At 35.7% G+C, this 15,996-nt stretch overlaps 3 protein-coding genes across 6 annotated transcripts; 1 reads left to right on the top strand and 2 right to left on the bottom strand.

The window, feature by feature from the left end:
* Nucleotides 1-3,065: 3,065 nt before the first annotated feature.
* LOC108472298 (G-type lectin S-receptor-like serine/threonine-protein kinase At4g27290) lies at nucleotides 3,066-6,023 on the bottom strand. Its single transcript, XM_053021382.1, has 7 exons — nucleotides 4,730-6,023; nucleotides 4,505-4,627; nucleotides 4,278-4,423; nucleotides 3,994-4,204; nucleotides 3,668-3,905; nucleotides 3,448-3,598; nucleotides 3,066-3,359 (listed from the first exon to the last, which is right to left on the bottom strand). The coding sequence occupies exons 1-7, from the start codon at nucleotides 6,021-6,023 to the stop codon at nucleotides 3,066-3,068; spliced, it is 2,457 nt and encodes an 818-aa protein (XP_052877342.1).
* Nucleotides 6,024-6,509: 486 nt separating this feature from the next.
* Nucleotides 6,510-9,646, bottom strand: LOC108470510 (universal stress protein PHOS34-like). 4 transcript variants are annotated; one of them, XR_001869338.2, is made up of 3 exons: nucleotides 8,895-9,646; nucleotides 6,952-6,997; nucleotides 6,510-6,845 (listed from the first exon to the last, which is right to left on the bottom strand). XR_001869338.2 is itself a non-coding variant. In XM_017771853.2 (3 exons), the coding sequence occupies exons 1-2, from the start codon at nucleotides 9,593-9,595 to the stop codon at nucleotides 6,990-6,992; spliced, it is 687 nt and encodes a 228-aa protein (XP_017627342.1). In that variant the 5' UTR covers nucleotides 9,596-9,646; the 3' UTR covers nucleotides 6,510-6,845; nucleotides 6,952-6,989. The 4 variants fall into 4 exon arrangements, 2 of the variants coding, with proteins under 2 accessions (XP_017627342.1, XP_017627343.1); XR_001869339.2 differs by having other exon boundaries at nucleotides 6,510-6,862; XM_017771853.2 differs by having other exon boundaries at nucleotides 8,917-9,646.
* Nucleotides 9,647-10,609: 963 nt separating this feature from the next.
* Nucleotides 10,610-11,631, top strand: LOC108472760 (uncharacterized). The gene is made up of 2 exons (XM_017774318.2): nucleotides 10,610-10,824; nucleotides 11,191-11,631. Exons 1-2 carry the CDS (start codon nucleotides 10,701-10,703, stop codon nucleotides 11,427-11,429), a joined length of 363 nt encoding a protein of 120 aa, XP_017629807.1. The 5' UTR covers nucleotides 10,610-10,700; the 3' UTR covers nucleotides 11,430-11,631.
* The last annotated feature ends 4,365 nt before the right edge of the window (nucleotides 11,632-15,996 follow it).

The following is a 15,996-nucleotide window of genomic DNA, read 5'->3' on the forward strand; positions in this document are numbered from 1 at the left end:
GGCCTCAACATGAACATGCATATTCGCCACATGAGGGGATTGGTGTGCATGCATTCGGTTAGAGGCAAGCATATTGATGCCTATTCTTGGCTTGGAAAATTCCGCTAAGGAGAGTACTAACTAATGTGTTGAGTTTGATTCATGATTTCCGTACATATGTGACTTTAATGTCTAATGAAAAAAAATGTGGGCTAAGTACCTTGAATTCCTCTTTCGATGCTCAAATGATTAAATCAATTTATTTGTTAAATTAAGCTCAAGAGCAAAGGGGAGCTAAATCCGATAAAGGGAAGGAAAAAGTGGTCGAATAGCCATCGGAATCATTCGACAACATCCGAGGTAAGTTCTTGAGTAATAGAGCTTAAATTATGATTTGATTAGATCATGCTCTTTGTGTGTGGATATTGAACCGAAATGTGCAAGAGTGATAAGTGTATTGTATTTGAGTTTTGCTAATGGAAATGAAATACGAATGGGTCATGATTTAGTGTTAAATGTGCATGTTTATTCAAATGGTGTCCGGGCTAAGTCCCGAAGGCTTTTGTGCTAAGTGACTAAATCCGGGTCAACTCCCGAAGGCATTTGTGCGAGTTACCAAAACCGGGTTAAGTCCCGAAGGCATTCGTGCGAGTTATTAAATCCGGGCTAATTCCGAAGGCAATTGTGCGAATCACTATAACGGGCTATGTCCCAAGACAATCGAGCGAGTCGCTATATCCGGTTAAATTCCGAAGGTACGTGATTCGGGAATGAGCAATCTTGCTGTAAAAATTTCAGTTAATACGCTTGCAAAAAATTCCAGCAATGAGGTATGTTCGTATGTGCATTGGAATAGTTGAATTCCTTCGAATAATATTCGCTCAGTTGAGTAATGAGCTTCCGGTATTTGGCTAAGATGATCCCTTATGTATGAACATAGGGGTTGGAATGTAAAGTAGAAATAATTTGAAAGTATGTATATACGGAATTATCCGTTTAGTTATATGAATGCTATACCTCTGTTGTGCTTAAATTCTTCGCTCAAACTTACTAAGCATAAATTGCTTACTCCGTTTCTTTGTTTCTTTGTTTTATAGATTTTTGGCTCGTCAGCTATCGGACTCGGGATTTTTGGAAGTCGAAGTCTCCCACACTATCAAGGCCCCTTTTGGTACAAATTTTGGTTGAGCTTTGAAATGGCATGTATAGGACTACCCTTTGTTGCTTTTCAAGTACTTTTGTGATGTATGTGTGTACGGCCATGCGAAAATGGCTCGTAAAAGTGGAGTATGGCATTAGACCATTTGTGTTTATGTATATATGTATGGTTTTATGATGTGACTACGGACTGAATGGAAGTGTTGGGCAAATGATCAGCCATTGGAATGGCTAAATATGATTATATGTGGACCTATGTATGACAAAACTCTAGTTGGTCCATGGAAACCACGAAATAGGTAAAGTTTACCTTGAAAACAGATGCTGACAGCAGCAGTGGTGTGGATTTGAAAAAATCACTAAAATTTTTAGGAAAGGAATTAAATAGTGAATAAATTATTTAAATGAACCTTGATGAATCTACTTTCATATGGAAGAAACGAAACGGTCATATGAGTTATATGTTAAGAGATATTAAAGTTCTCGTGAAACAGGGCCAGAACGGTTTCTGGATTCCCTGTTCCGACTTTGGAAATTCATTGTAAATTAACCAGAGATAATTAGGAGTCATTCCATATATGTATAGATTCCTCTTTGAGTCTAGTTTCTATAGAAACAAACGGAATCAGTATTGAAGCCTTGTACAGAGAGATATTCAAGTTGTAACGCGCAAAGGTCAGTGTAGTCGACCCCTGTAACATGGGAGACTTTAAATAATAAACTGTACTAATTGACCCGACCAAAAATTCTAGAAAAAATTTTGTAGATGGAAATATGAGTCTAATTTCAGGGAAAAATTACAAAACTGATTTTCGAGCTTTGAAACTCAAGATATGATTTTTAAGGCGACAGTGACGCAGTAACCAGCTTGTCTGGAAAATTTTAAATGGACTGTGAAAATGATTAAGTCGAGTTGTGTGCACCTTGTGTTCGACTCCGGTAACGGACTCGGGTACGGGGTGTTACATTAACAGCTCATTTACATTAGAAATACATCAATCTTCTACCTAATGTAGTTCAATATGAACCAAAAAGAGTTACATTGACTAAAATAACAAAATGAACAACAAAACAGACTGCAGCACTTGGCTTGGCAGCTTCTGGTCTTGGCCTGCTCTGCATGATCGGATGACTGGTGCTTGAGCTGCATGGAGGGCCACATTCTAACATTTTCATAAAATTGCAAGTCGGGGGTTGAGGCGGGTTTTTTTCTCTCAATTTTAGGATCAGCATTTGTATATAATCTTAGGTAGCAGGGTAGGCAAAAATCCGACCTCCTTTGCTCTACTGCAATCCCTATTCTATATTCTAACAATTTATAACTATTCAAGAAAGAAGTTTAAAGTTAAAAATGCAATTTGGAATGATTCATTCCGCTAACACCTTCTTAATTGCCTAGTAAGACAATGACACTTGATATGAATAGCCTATTCAGAGGAACCTTGAAGTGTCATATTTATGTTTTAGTTACGTATAGAATTGATCATAAACCGTAAAAGTAGACATGAAAAATATTTAAAAGATACAAATACATAAAAAGTTTCTTTAACAATTTCTGCTTACATATCCAAGAAGATCTTGGTGGTGATTTGGGTGACTAAATCCTGTGCTACTTTTTCCACTCACAATCTCTAAAAAATAACACAAAAAATAAACACATCAGATATGGCAAAATCTTCCATCCATTGCATACTATATAGAGAAAATGAACACTGCAAGAAATTATCAAACGTAAATAGTTTTAAGTTTAAAATCTGTGTTAATTCTGAAGTCTTCATCAACTTACCACGTCCCTAAATTTCTATTCGAATAGTTACATCACTTGGTAAATAACACAGTGATGCTACTTTTGATATACATAATTAAGAGACACAACTCTTTAATCATTAGAGACAACCTATGTACTAAATAAACATAGCAGGAAAGTTCTATCTAGCTTCAAGAATAGATATGGTGACATCAGTTGTCACTGTTGTAGAACTAAAATTGTCATAGGGATTCCTTTGTACGAAGAAACCAGGTGCTTTTGGTCGAGGCAAAGTTGCTTCTTCATTTGTGAGTTTGAGAAGAACAGATGACATTGTTGGTCTGTCTTCAGGGCATTCTTGAACACACAATAACCCAACATGGATAAATCTAAGAACTTCGGACCTAACACATGTTTCTTCTAGGATTGTGTCCATCACTTCCAAACCTCGATCTTCATTCCAAAGCAACCACGCCTACGCAAAAAGAAAAAATGGTTCATGACTGAACATACATTTGTGACCGTAATTTAAATGGAAAAGAGATTCCATTGTTATGACTTACGTGGCCTAGAAGATTGTGGAGATGATCGGGATGACTGTACCCTCTATTCTTTTTACCACTTACTATTTCTAGCAGAAGCACACCGAAGCTGAAAACATCGGATTTGGCTGAAAATGTTCCATCAATTGCATACTCAGGAGCCATATAACCACTGCATTAAAGCATTTTATAGGAAATGAGGCCGAAGAATCGAATCTATAAAAGAAGTAATAGAACTTACAATGTTCCGACCACTCGACTTGTTTTTGTTTCCACATCATTGCCACAAAAGATTCTTGCCAACCCAAAATCCGAAATTTTAGGGATCAAGTTGCTATCTAGTAAAATATTACTTGCTTTGAGATCTCTATGAATAATTGGGAGTTTAGAATCTTGGTGGAGATAGAGTAGTCCCCTTGTGATGCCTAGAACAATATCAAACCTGTTTCGCCATGATAGTTGTGCTCTTTTTTTATGATCTGCACAAATAGCACCCTGTGAACCTCAAAATTATGTATTGAATATTTTTTTTATAGTAAAGATAATGTATAAGAAACCAATGCTAACCAAAGATGAAGTAATCTAAGCTTTTGTTAGGCATAAACTCATAGATTAACATCCTTTCATTTCCTTGAATGCAGCAACCAAGCAGTCCAACAAGATTCTTATGCTGAAGTTTGGCTATCAAAACTACTTCATTCCTGAATTGCTCAACACCTTGACCTGAGTCTTTTGACAGCCTCTTTACTGCTATTTCTTGTCCTGTTGGGAGATTTCCCTGCGTTCGTATAATAATTGCATTCAAGGATTTTAAATTGCAGACATAGCATAACATATTCCAGGTTGGTTACCTTGTAAACAGGACCAAAGCCACCCTCTCCAATTACATTGCCAAAAGAGAAATAGTTGGTGGCAATTTCTATGGTAGAGAAGTGGAACAAGGGCACTTCTCTTTCATCTTCCCCACTTTCCAATCTTGTTAAATGAAGCAAATCATCTGTAATTCAATTGAGTTTGATCTCTTAAATATTTCTAATCTATTTGAAGAAAGTGAGCAAGTTTGGATGAGTATTCTTACCTCGCTTCTTCCATTTCTTCCACATTATGAAGGATATTAGGCCCAAAATAGTTGCACTTGAAATGATTGACACAACTAGGATAGCCATTAGTCTATTCTTTTTCCTCGAATCATGGGTTAATCCTAGAAAAGACAGTATCAAATGCAAAAAAAAAAAAAAAAAAAAAAAAGAGGAAGAAGAAGAAGAAGAAGTAAAAAAAGATGAACAATATAAGTGGTGCATACCTAGACCTGAAGCTGAAAGTCTTACAAAGACAACTTCATTTCGGTACATGTCTGAAACTTCTGAAATATCAAAGAGGTCACCAAACCACATCACACAACTGGTGCGGCCTTCATTTACATTCATATTAACATAAGCTGTACAAGAACAGTTCTTCAAGCATTCAGCCTCACATTGCTTAAGATTCAAGCTCTCATTCAACTGAAAATTTAACAAATCCGGCACTTTAACCCCAACAAGCCTGGTAAAGCCATCTCCCTTTTGACAGTCTAGTGATGATTCTCTTACACAGTTCTTAGACTCTTGTGATTTTGAAATGAACCCTTTTAGACACTTACAGGCATCAGCTCTCCGGCTGCTGCATATACTGTTAGCACCACAGAATCCATAGATCCCACATTTATCAAATGGAGCTGAGTACAAAAATTCCCAATTTTTACTATCATGGGTAAATATAAGACGCTGTAAATAACCAGTATGATTCAACCATAATCGCGTGGTAATCTCCTTGTTGGCAACTTCATAACTAAAAAATATCTCATTCTCATTAGACACGACATTATGTTTGAAGAGGAAGTTGAGATATGCTGGAATAGCTTCAAACCCAAATCCATTCCATGGTCCTGTACGGTACGTTTTCATTGATTCTGTATCAATGACTAACTGAGGTAATCCATTTTTGTCAAGTCTGAAAGTGAAGTTTCCAGGGGATGGATCATCAGTACTTTTCCATGATGTTAAATATCTTTCCTCACCAGTCTTTAAGTTCCATCCTACTTTCATGCCTGGCAAGAGTGTGTCTGATGGATAATCAAAGCTTTGCCACAAATAGCTTCCAGCCGTGCTTTTGTTGTCCTTGAGAACAAGGTTTCCAGTATCTAAAAGCTGTGCCACAGGATTTTGTGCTGTCACAGACATATTGGATGACCAGACGACACTCTTTGTCTGGTTCAAAAGGACAAGATTTCCACTGTCACTTACCGTTAAAACCCCTTTCCCATCAGCAATGGGATTGTTTCTGTTTGCAACCCAAACAACCGTTTCGGGGCAGGTCTTGAACCATATTCCCAAGTACGTGTTTCTTGATTTTCCAGGTGAGAAGAAGCCTAGCTGAAAGGTTTCTAATGATGAAACCAGTGTCTCACCATCACTGATTGATCCTTCTACACCTAAAACATCAACTTCCTCTGACAATTCCAAGTGTGAAAAAACTACTATTAATAAGCAGATCAAAGTGAATATAGGATCCCGCTCCATGTTAAAACTCCAGTTTTCTTCTAAACAAAGTCCTCTCATTGCCTTCAAAGATTACACCGCCTAACATTGACTTGAAAAATTTTGGTTACTTTTTTTATGGAAAGAGTAAATAGAATGCCTGTTAATGATTTCATTTAGAATTGCCGAAAATCAGCTGTAATGATGAATGTTTATTTATGGCATGATTGTTCATTGCCAAAATATTTTCTTGCTAAAATAGTCATTGTTATTAATTTCCAAAAGATTTTACCTCAACATATCAATATTTATAAAAAATATATAATACTTCCTTTTAAGAGAAATATATAATAACTTGTTATCAAAGTCATGCAAAATTTAGGTCTATTCCATCACACATTTATTTTTTTAAGGTCATCATATGGCTACGTACCAACCTTGTTATTTTGTTATCGATTTTCAATGTAATTGATTATGGCAAAGTATCAACGACCCCTTCTACTATCTATCTCAAACATCGATGCCCTTTGCACATACACGAAAAAGAAAAGAAGACGGTAGTCCAGATTTATACATAAAAAAATTGCCCTTGAATTCAAGGTGAAGTTCATGAAATATTTTTTCATGTTTCCGTCCTGCACTATGGCATCAAATCAAACATTCATAAAACCAAAAGAAAAAGTCGACACCGGGATTATCTTATAGTATATCATCACGGTGTAGTAAATCATGATCCCGAGTGCCATAAAAGGAAATCAAGAACCTCATCAATCATACGATAACATCACCAATAAAAAGTTAAACAATGCGGGGATGAAAGTAGAAAAAGAGAATCCCAGGATCCATTTTAACTGAATCCTTCATCCGAGCTAATCCTGAGCGACTCATAGTCTTCTTTGCTATCTACAACATAAGAAAAGCTAGATAAAGAAAAATATCAGATATAAACAGGTTTGCATGAAAGAATGGAAAATAGAAATGAAGATATTTTCAACAAAAAGATACAAACCTGCTACTGATGGGATAAAGCTGCAATTACCGGACTTGCTAGGCATCTGCCATGAAAGAAGCATCAAATTTACAAGAATTGGTGGTAAGCTCAATAGTTCAGCAACGCAAGCCAATTTCACACAAGAAGCTTCGCTACAACATGTTATGGATTTCATAACAGGCAAACTTATGGCTCTTAATTCAAAATGTTTCTACCAGGTAATGATACAGACAGATCTCTTTCTTGGCATGTCTTCTTATTCTTTCCACTATGCTTGTGAAACAAGCAATAGCCTGAATAAACTGGAGGAAATGGCAATGACCAATTGGTGTATAAAAAAGCTTCCTCCAAACTGCAAGAGCTTTCTTTGAATCTAAGCATATATTTAAGCATCTAATAGTTATCTTTTCAGTCTCAATTTGCTTATGAAATCAGATTAATCCAAATATCTCCACAGCCTACCAACTCTAGCAGATCGAACATCCTACTAGTTATGTTGTAAAGCAACATATATGACAATAAAACCATGTTCTATCCAATATTTAATTGCACACTGAAGCATTTTATCTTCCCATATTCTCCCAGTTGAAATCTACGAAACTATTTGCAGTTCCATGCAAATAGTTTCCAATAGCCATTTTAGCTCCAACCGATCATCCCAATTCCCAACAGTTAGAAATACTCCAACTCCTCCTAGGCATCAACTGCTTTGTTTTACGTGGACAAACAACTGCTTAAACCATCTTTCTACTACAATTTGGTCATTTCACAAGATACTAAAAATTCCATTAGAAGGCCAAACTTGCCAGGCCATGCTGCATCAAGAAACTGGAAATCATATATTCAGACTAGCATTTCCATAGACTTCACAGGTTAACAAACAGTAGCAACTGTTATCCGCATGCCTTTATCATATTTATGCATAACTATCAAGCAGTGATATCTATTAGAAGTTTATAGCTCCTAAGATCTAGCACTCAACAGTACTACATATCACCTTCATTATACCATCACTTCCATTGTACATAACTTGTCCACATATCAATTAGCTCCAAAAGTTTAACAACACAACATTCACAAGAATGCTCAAGGCAGGGAACACTCAAGCATTTAGAGAGTTGCTTAATGAACACAGTAACAATTGCCATCACATATCTTTATAATATTTATCAACTGCTCACTCATTATTTTATACCAAGTTAAAAGTGACACCAAACAAATAGTTTTATTGCCCATCACCTATCTACTTTTCAATTAACTCCCAATCAACAGGAAAATTCAAGGGGACAAAACTAATCCCATAGACTAAACAAATCCTCCCATTACTAAAAAATCTAATATTACAAATTAGAATAAACAATATATGAGCTACAAGAAAAAGAAACTAAACCTTTCCCACTATCTGGGATGAGCTATAAATATCATATTCTACTATCGTGCCCTATTATCAGCTAATTTAACAAAAAATGCATTTTGAATCACTAAAAACATAAAAATATTAAACCATTCCGAATAAGTGGCCATCTACATAAATATAATATTATGCCAAACTGATTCCAAGAAAAGACCAGCATTCACCAACTTAAAATTTTTATCATCCATAACAACAGTAATCTCCGCTAGTTCTCACTATGTGTGGTAACTGGTAAGCCATATCGGCCACATTGTGCTGCTTTGCTCTAATCATCATCTAACACACCAGAAACACATAACCAAGAAAGAAAATGCTAAGATAATTTGAATTAACATCTAAATACCGCCAAGAAGCCAAATTTTCAGCCATATTCTAGGCTAGCATATGGGATAGGCTATATGGATCATATGACACAACTTTTCTACTATATCTTTTCATACTACGAAAACATGTAAGCAGTAAAAACCTGCTAAAGCTATCCAAATTAAGCATTAAAACACATAGAAAGATCCCAAATTTCCAATCAAACTCGAACGAAGAAAAATACCAATAGGATTAACATTTGCCACCTTTTTCCTCCACCCTGGCCTCCTTATCTGTCACCACAGGCTGACCATTCCCGCCATCTTTCTCATCAGGATGCCTAACAACAATAACAGGACAAACACAGTGATGCACACAATAATCAGTAACGCTCCCCAACCTCCCATCATTCCCTCTTTTCTCAGCTCCACACCCTCTACTCCCCATTATAACAGCACTCAACCCTAACCTCTCCAGCTCAAGACACAACCTTTCCCTCATATCATGATCTTTCGCAATATGAATCTTGAAGGGAAACCCAGCTTCCTTTAAGGGTTTGGCCAAATCCGCTGCCTTTGAAGCCGTGAAGGCATCGAAGTCGTCCTCCAGTTGCTTCTGGGTCTCTGGCGTTCGTGGGCTTTGTTGGGCCTGGGAAAGTGGGCCCCAATCAGCTCCATAGAGTACATTGGTTGGAGACACGTGGAGGAGGATGACAGCATCGCCTGGTCGGAGGTAGTTTTGAACAGCCCAGCGAACGGCGTAGGCGGACTCTTCGGAGAGATCCACTGCTACGCCAATCTTACGACGAGCTCCGGCGACGGGGCTGGGGGAGGAAGCGGCGGAGGTCGAGTGATGAGGGGAGGTTGGGAGGTGAATCTTGATCGTGGGTAGCTTTCGGTCACTGTTAGAAGAACCCATTTTCCTTCCTTTATTTGGGCTTTCCATTTTTTTCTTTCCTCAATTTTTTTTTCCTTAAAGAAAATGACACAACTTTTGAGTTTTTAATGTTCAAGAGTTTGTTAAGAATTTTATTTTAATAAATGATAATAATTCTAATTTTATATCGAAATTATTTCAATAAATAAATATTTTTAATTATTTATTAATTAAATAATTAAAATATTCAATTAATTTTAATTTTTAATATTATAAAATAGACATGACAAAAACTCCACTAGCAATAATAATCCATATCTAAATCAATTAACCTTCGAGTAAATTGGTTGATTTAATATTCAACATTATCAATTGCTAACCCTATCAAAATTGCAAATTGATAGTTACATCATTAATCACTAAATTATAAGTAAATTTTTGTTTTAATTATTAAATTAATTACTATTTAATTACTAAACTATTTAGAAAAATTATTTAAATCATTGGACTAGTAAGTGTTTTTTTAAAAAAAAGAAAGTTTCATTAATAAGTTCTAAGTGACGATTCGACGATTGATATAGTGCATCAATACTCATCATCGAGTAGAATATACTTTAAGTTTAAGTTGGTCTGATGGTCAATATAGGAGATAAAAAAAAAACTTTGAATTTTAATTTAATGATTCATGATGTCCATCATTATTTCATAAAAATAAAAACTCAACTATAAAAGAGAAAGAGGAAAGAGAACTTTTTATTAATACATGCAATGTGAATAAAAAAAGTTAAATAACATTAATTTTAACATTTTAATAATTTAAATAAAACTTTTGAATAGTTTAATAACTAAATTGTAACATTTCTTTTTAGTTAAGTGACCAAAACAAAAATATACTTCTAATTTAGTAACTAATAATGAAATTTATCCTTAATCTTTATCGAGGAAGTACATTTGGTAACGTTTAATGTTTTCCACACGCGTGTGAAAGGCAGTTAATTGGCGGCGGAGATTTTCAGTTATCTCACACGTGTGAGATGGTTTTAATCACCTGCGATAATTCCTTCTGAGCTCAATCTTAGAGGAATAAAATTTATATTTCTTTTTTTTTTTTGTCCAATTTCAGTTCCTTAATTGAGTCCTGTGTTCCTTTTGTTTCTCTTTGCAGCTTTCGATCATGGTCTATATTTCTCGCAACGTGTCGAACACCGATCGGGGCCTCAACATCGGAAGCTTCCTAAAGAACCTAAGCAAATTTGCGGTTGATTCCGCCATTAACGTCTCCCTCAAAGGTTTCACTGGTTCGTTTTCTTTTCTCTTTATCCTCCTATATATTCTCTATAATTTTACATCAGTCAGACTTTGTTTTGGTTTAATTTGACCATTTTCGCATAAAATAGCAATCATAATTTCTGGGTTTCATTTTTCTAGCAGAGTAGTGATTGGTTCCCATGCCTTGTCAATTTGGGTTTATTTCCTGTTCATGGATTTATTCGATTATGTATATTGTCAATATTCATCTTAATTTTAGAGTAAATTATGAAAATAAAGAAGAGAAAGATTTGCTGTTTGTGGATGATTGCAATAATTGCGTTGATTGTGATATTAGGAAATGCCTGTTCCAACCATCAATTTTTTATTGGCTCTGTGGGGTGAGACATTTTCAGGTGGGAAGAAACTGTATCAGACATTTTTGCATGAAAAGTTAAAAGATGAGCCAAGCAATGTGAAACTAATGAAGAAGGAGGAGGAGACACAATCGACAAAAATGGAAGACACTGCAAACAAAGCTGTAGGAGGAACAGAGCCTGTGAAGAAGAAGAAGAAGATGGTACCTGAAGACTTGAAGGAAATGGAGCTCGAAGATCCTAAAAGGAAAACAATTTTCATTCGATCTCGCCTGTAAAATACTAGGAAAGGTTAATAGGTAAATTGATACTTCAATTATAAATATTTCGAAGATGTACTTTTTTTTTATTGTACCTTGTTAATGTTTAAGTTATAATTTGATTAAGGTTTCTATTGCTAGCTCCATTTCTTAGTGGATCTAATTTCTTTGTATTTGGAATTTGAATGAGTCTCAACATATATATCTGTTTGTTAATTGATGCTTGTGGGCAAGTTCTCAAGATTGTTTCCATTTAACCAATCATTTACTTATATATAATACAAAGCAGTAGTCGTGAAAATACAGATATGGTCATGGCATGAACTTCATTGATGATGATATGGTAATTGCCATGGAGCATGAGGCATGGGCTTAACTTTATAATGTATCACATCATATCATGCATATACACATAGCTTTATTTGCCACCACATTCAAGGTGAATTGTAGAAGCTAATGTCATGGGGTTAGAACTTTAGTCTCGTTAACCGTGTGGTTTTAGGGAGTTTCTTTGCTTTGATTTTAAGTCAGTCTAATTTTTGCAAAACTGAGAACTCTCGCAGAATTTTTCTAAGGCATCAAATATAAAGTGGAAGCACATACTCGAACTGAAAGTGCAACGAAGAACAGAAAAGCCAAAGGAAAAACAATATTTTTAACTATGAATGGAATTATTACAAATGAAGGAGATATCTCTATTTATAGTTACGTTCCCCTAGAACTAACAATACAGACTGAGTTACATCGATAGACAAGATTAAAACCTATCGATGATCAAGATTAAAGCCTATCTACAATTAAGAATCCATTCCTATCTACAATTAAGAGTCTTAATGGATTTAAACTCTATGCTATCGCTTTAAGATTTGCACTATTATCTTGGTAACTCTAATTTTACTAGAGTGCTTCATTGCGCTACCAAGGCTTCTAGCAGATGAGCATCTTTATGGGTTCCACGAATTGAGCCAGTTCATGTGAGTCAAATGAGACCCATTTAATAAGTTGACCTCTACGAGGCATTCTGTAAGCCATAGTTATGGGCTTTGATCCGTGACACGTGACACTAGAACCTATTGCAATTCTTAATTTCACAATCACATGTGTTTTCTTTGCCTTAACCTATTGCAAAATTCACAATCATATATCATGTCCATGAGTGTGTTAGAGGCTGCAGATTAAGGTAAGTGATCATTGCGCATAGAATCGTTTATGGAGGTCAATTGATTTAATAAGGTTTATTTAACCGACATGAACTGGTTTGATTCATGAAAAATATGGAGAAACTCATCTACTTGAAGCATTGGTGGTATAGTGAAAAAACTCCAGTAAACTTGAGTTACCATGTGAATAATGTAAATCTTAAAGGATGCACCACAAAGCTGGACTTTGTGAAGGATTAACTCAGGGGACAGGTGATGGTTACTCTCTACGCTAATATGGAAGAGATGTAATAGACTTTCAATTCCATTGAAAAGCTAATTAAGAGGAATGATGACCTTGAAGATATGATGATGACTTTGAAAAAGGAAATTAAAGCCATGATGACGCCTTTGAATATGAAGATTGAAGAGCTCAAGGGTGAGTTAGTCGTTTACGAAGTTACTGTGGAAAAATGGGGTATTGGGGTCGACACCCAAGCGTCAGATAGATGTTTCCAAATTGAAAGAGTTTAAGGGAAAAAGATACATGAAGGGTGTGAATAAATTCTTACGGGGGATGGAACAGTACTTCCATGTAATGGACATTGAGGATGATGCCACTAAGGTAAACACTACTCTAATTTATTTTCCTAATGTCGCTCTTTTATAATGGCGTTGTAGGTCTATAGATGAGAGACAAGTCGGTACCGCAATTGGGACTTGGGTGGAGTTCCAAAATGAGTTTAGGAAGCAATTTTACCTCGAGTATACTGAGGAAGAAGCTTGGGCTAAGTTGCGTCAGCTTATGCAACAAAGCATAATTCGAGAATATGCTCGGGAGTTCACTAAGTTGTTACTCCAAATACTTGATTTGAGTGAGAAAGAGACATTCTACTGGTTCAAGGCTGGATTGAACCCTCGAGTAAAACAAGATTTGCATCAACTAGGGGCCAAAGAGCTTACCAAAGCCATGACTGAGATGTAGTCCTTTGTTGAGCTTAATTTGAGTAAAGACAAGTCTAAGTCTTCCGAGCCTAAAGAAAAAGACAATGGTGAGGGAGATTAAGAAGGACAAGTTGAGAATGACATCGATGACAATTGTAAGAATGGTGATAATGGGAAACCATTGAATGGGATAGGGAAACCAAACAATCATCCAAAGAACAAGAAGAATGTTAAGGAGTCGATACAATGCTTATTATGTTGTGGTTCGCATAAAATGTAGGATTGTTTAGAGCAATCTAAATTGTCTGCAATCAGTAAATAAGAGACAACGAAGCTTATTGAGGATAGAGTAAATTATACTTAATTCTGCGAAAGCGAAAAGGGATCACAAGTGGAAATGGTTAATGTTTGTAGATATCAACATCGTAGGCCGAAAAAAGAGTGCTACTATTGATACTGGAGCATCTAGTTTGTTCATGTCGGAAAGAGCCGCGGGTAAATTTGGTCTCTCAATTAGCAAAACGATTAAGAGAATTAGGACTATTAATTCCAAAGAGGTCTTTACTATAGGATTAAGAATTTGAGCTATAGATCGGGGATTGGAAAGACAAGAAAGGCTTTGAGGTAATTCATTTAGATGATTACGTCTTTGTTCTTGGCCTAAATTTCCTTGACAAGATTAATGTTGTTTTGGTTCCTTTTTTTGATTGCATATGTATCTTAGATACTTGACAACAACAATGCATTGTGTCGGTAAGTTGAGACATAAGGGGTGGAACCAAGGTATTGTCAAAAATCTAGCTAGTCAAGGATGTTACGTGTGGTAGAAATATTGACTTAATAAATCGGAGTGCTAAGGTATCCCGCTTGGAAATGCTAGAAGTGTGCTAAATTGATGTGAAACCTGTTGAGTTGCCTGTGGGACTACCATCTATGAGAGAGATGGGTTTCACATCTAACTGTGTAAAGAAGTAATGCAAACTAGGCAGTTAAATCAAGTAGATGCACAAAGTGAGGTACACCTCAAAAACTTTTTTGGTGTTTTTCAATATGACTTACTATGAGTTTGGAAAAGACACATGGGCCTTTTAAGAGTTTTTAAGCGGGTAAGCCGAAAGGCTTACAAACCAAAGTTAATGAAAATAGTCAAGGTTAACCTAATGTTCAACGTGAGCATGCCAAAGCCTATTTGTAAGGATCAAAATGATTTCGATTAAGCCAAGTCACAATGGGGAACTCTTATGAGGATCAAGAGTAGTGACCTCTTATGGTCGAGATGTACAAGAGAAAATATAGTTTGAGTTAAACGACAACAGAGACATAAGCCAAGAAAAATGTTCCGAGGGAGGGAACTATCAGATAGAAAGACTAGTTGGGAATCAACCAAGACATTGAGGCAGTTCTAAAATGAGTTAGAATAGTGTTATTTCAAGGATGCGACGAGGGCATTGTGCACAGAATCTCCCATGGAGATAAATTGCTATGAGACTAATTTAACCCACATGAAATGGCCTGATTTGTGGAGCACATGGAGAAGTCCATTTACTTGAAGTATTGATGGCCCAATTAAAACATTCTAGTAAACTAAAGTTACCATGATGAATATTGTAAATTTTAAGGGATAAGATTTTATAGTGTTTAAATCCCTTTGGACTCTCATATTGTAGATAGGCATTGAACCTAGCCATTGATGTAATTTAAATTGTACTGTAAAATTTGAGAGAGCTCAACTATAAATAGAATCGTTCCTTTCATTTCTAATCATTCCATTTTACATTCAGTGTAATTCATTCCAATAATAGAATACTTTGAGACTATTTACTCAAACATTAGATGTGCATTTGCTTTCTTGCAGCTTTTATGTTCGCTCGTAGCTTTTTCGCTTGAGAGTTTGCTTCTGCTTAGTTTCAATGTCTTGGATAATTTCTTTGAGAATTCTCGCCTTTTCAAGAGATAGGCTAACTTACTTGGAATATTTGAAGCAAATGAATCATCCAAAGCTGCACAATTTGTCAGACTAAAATGCTAACTCTGTGACACATACATATTGTTGCAAGATCATGATCATTTGAATAAATTCAATGTAATTGGTTATAAATAGTGCTGAAATTAAAAGTTAAAAAAACAATAAAAACTATTACTTTGAATATGAAACATATTGATCTCAAACTCTTTAAGTTCATTTGACTATTTATTTATTTTTTGTTGTATACTTTTATGACCTTATCTTGCCACCACGACATCAACATTTTAGATAAAGCTGTTAATATCAGCAAAAGTCGGTTCAAGTCACCAAATCACCTTTGTTCTTCTATCAATGATATATTGATCCGAGATTTCTCTTTATATTGAGTAGTTTGCATCGTCCTATTCTTTGCTTAGACATTTTGAAAGGAGTTTGGCCAAGAGAAATCATTTGTATCTCCCATTCCTCGCAAGAACCGCATTGTTTTTGACCCCTCTTGTTAACAAGAAGATAGAATTTAAACAATGCCTCATGC

This window comes from Gossypium arboreum, chromosome 11 (genome assembly GCF_025698485.1).
Source record: "Gossypium arboreum isolate Shixiya-1 chromosome 11, ASM2569848v2, whole genome shotgun sequence".
NCBI lineage: Eukaryota > Viridiplantae > Streptophyta > Magnoliopsida > Malvales > Malvaceae > Gossypium > Gossypium arboreum.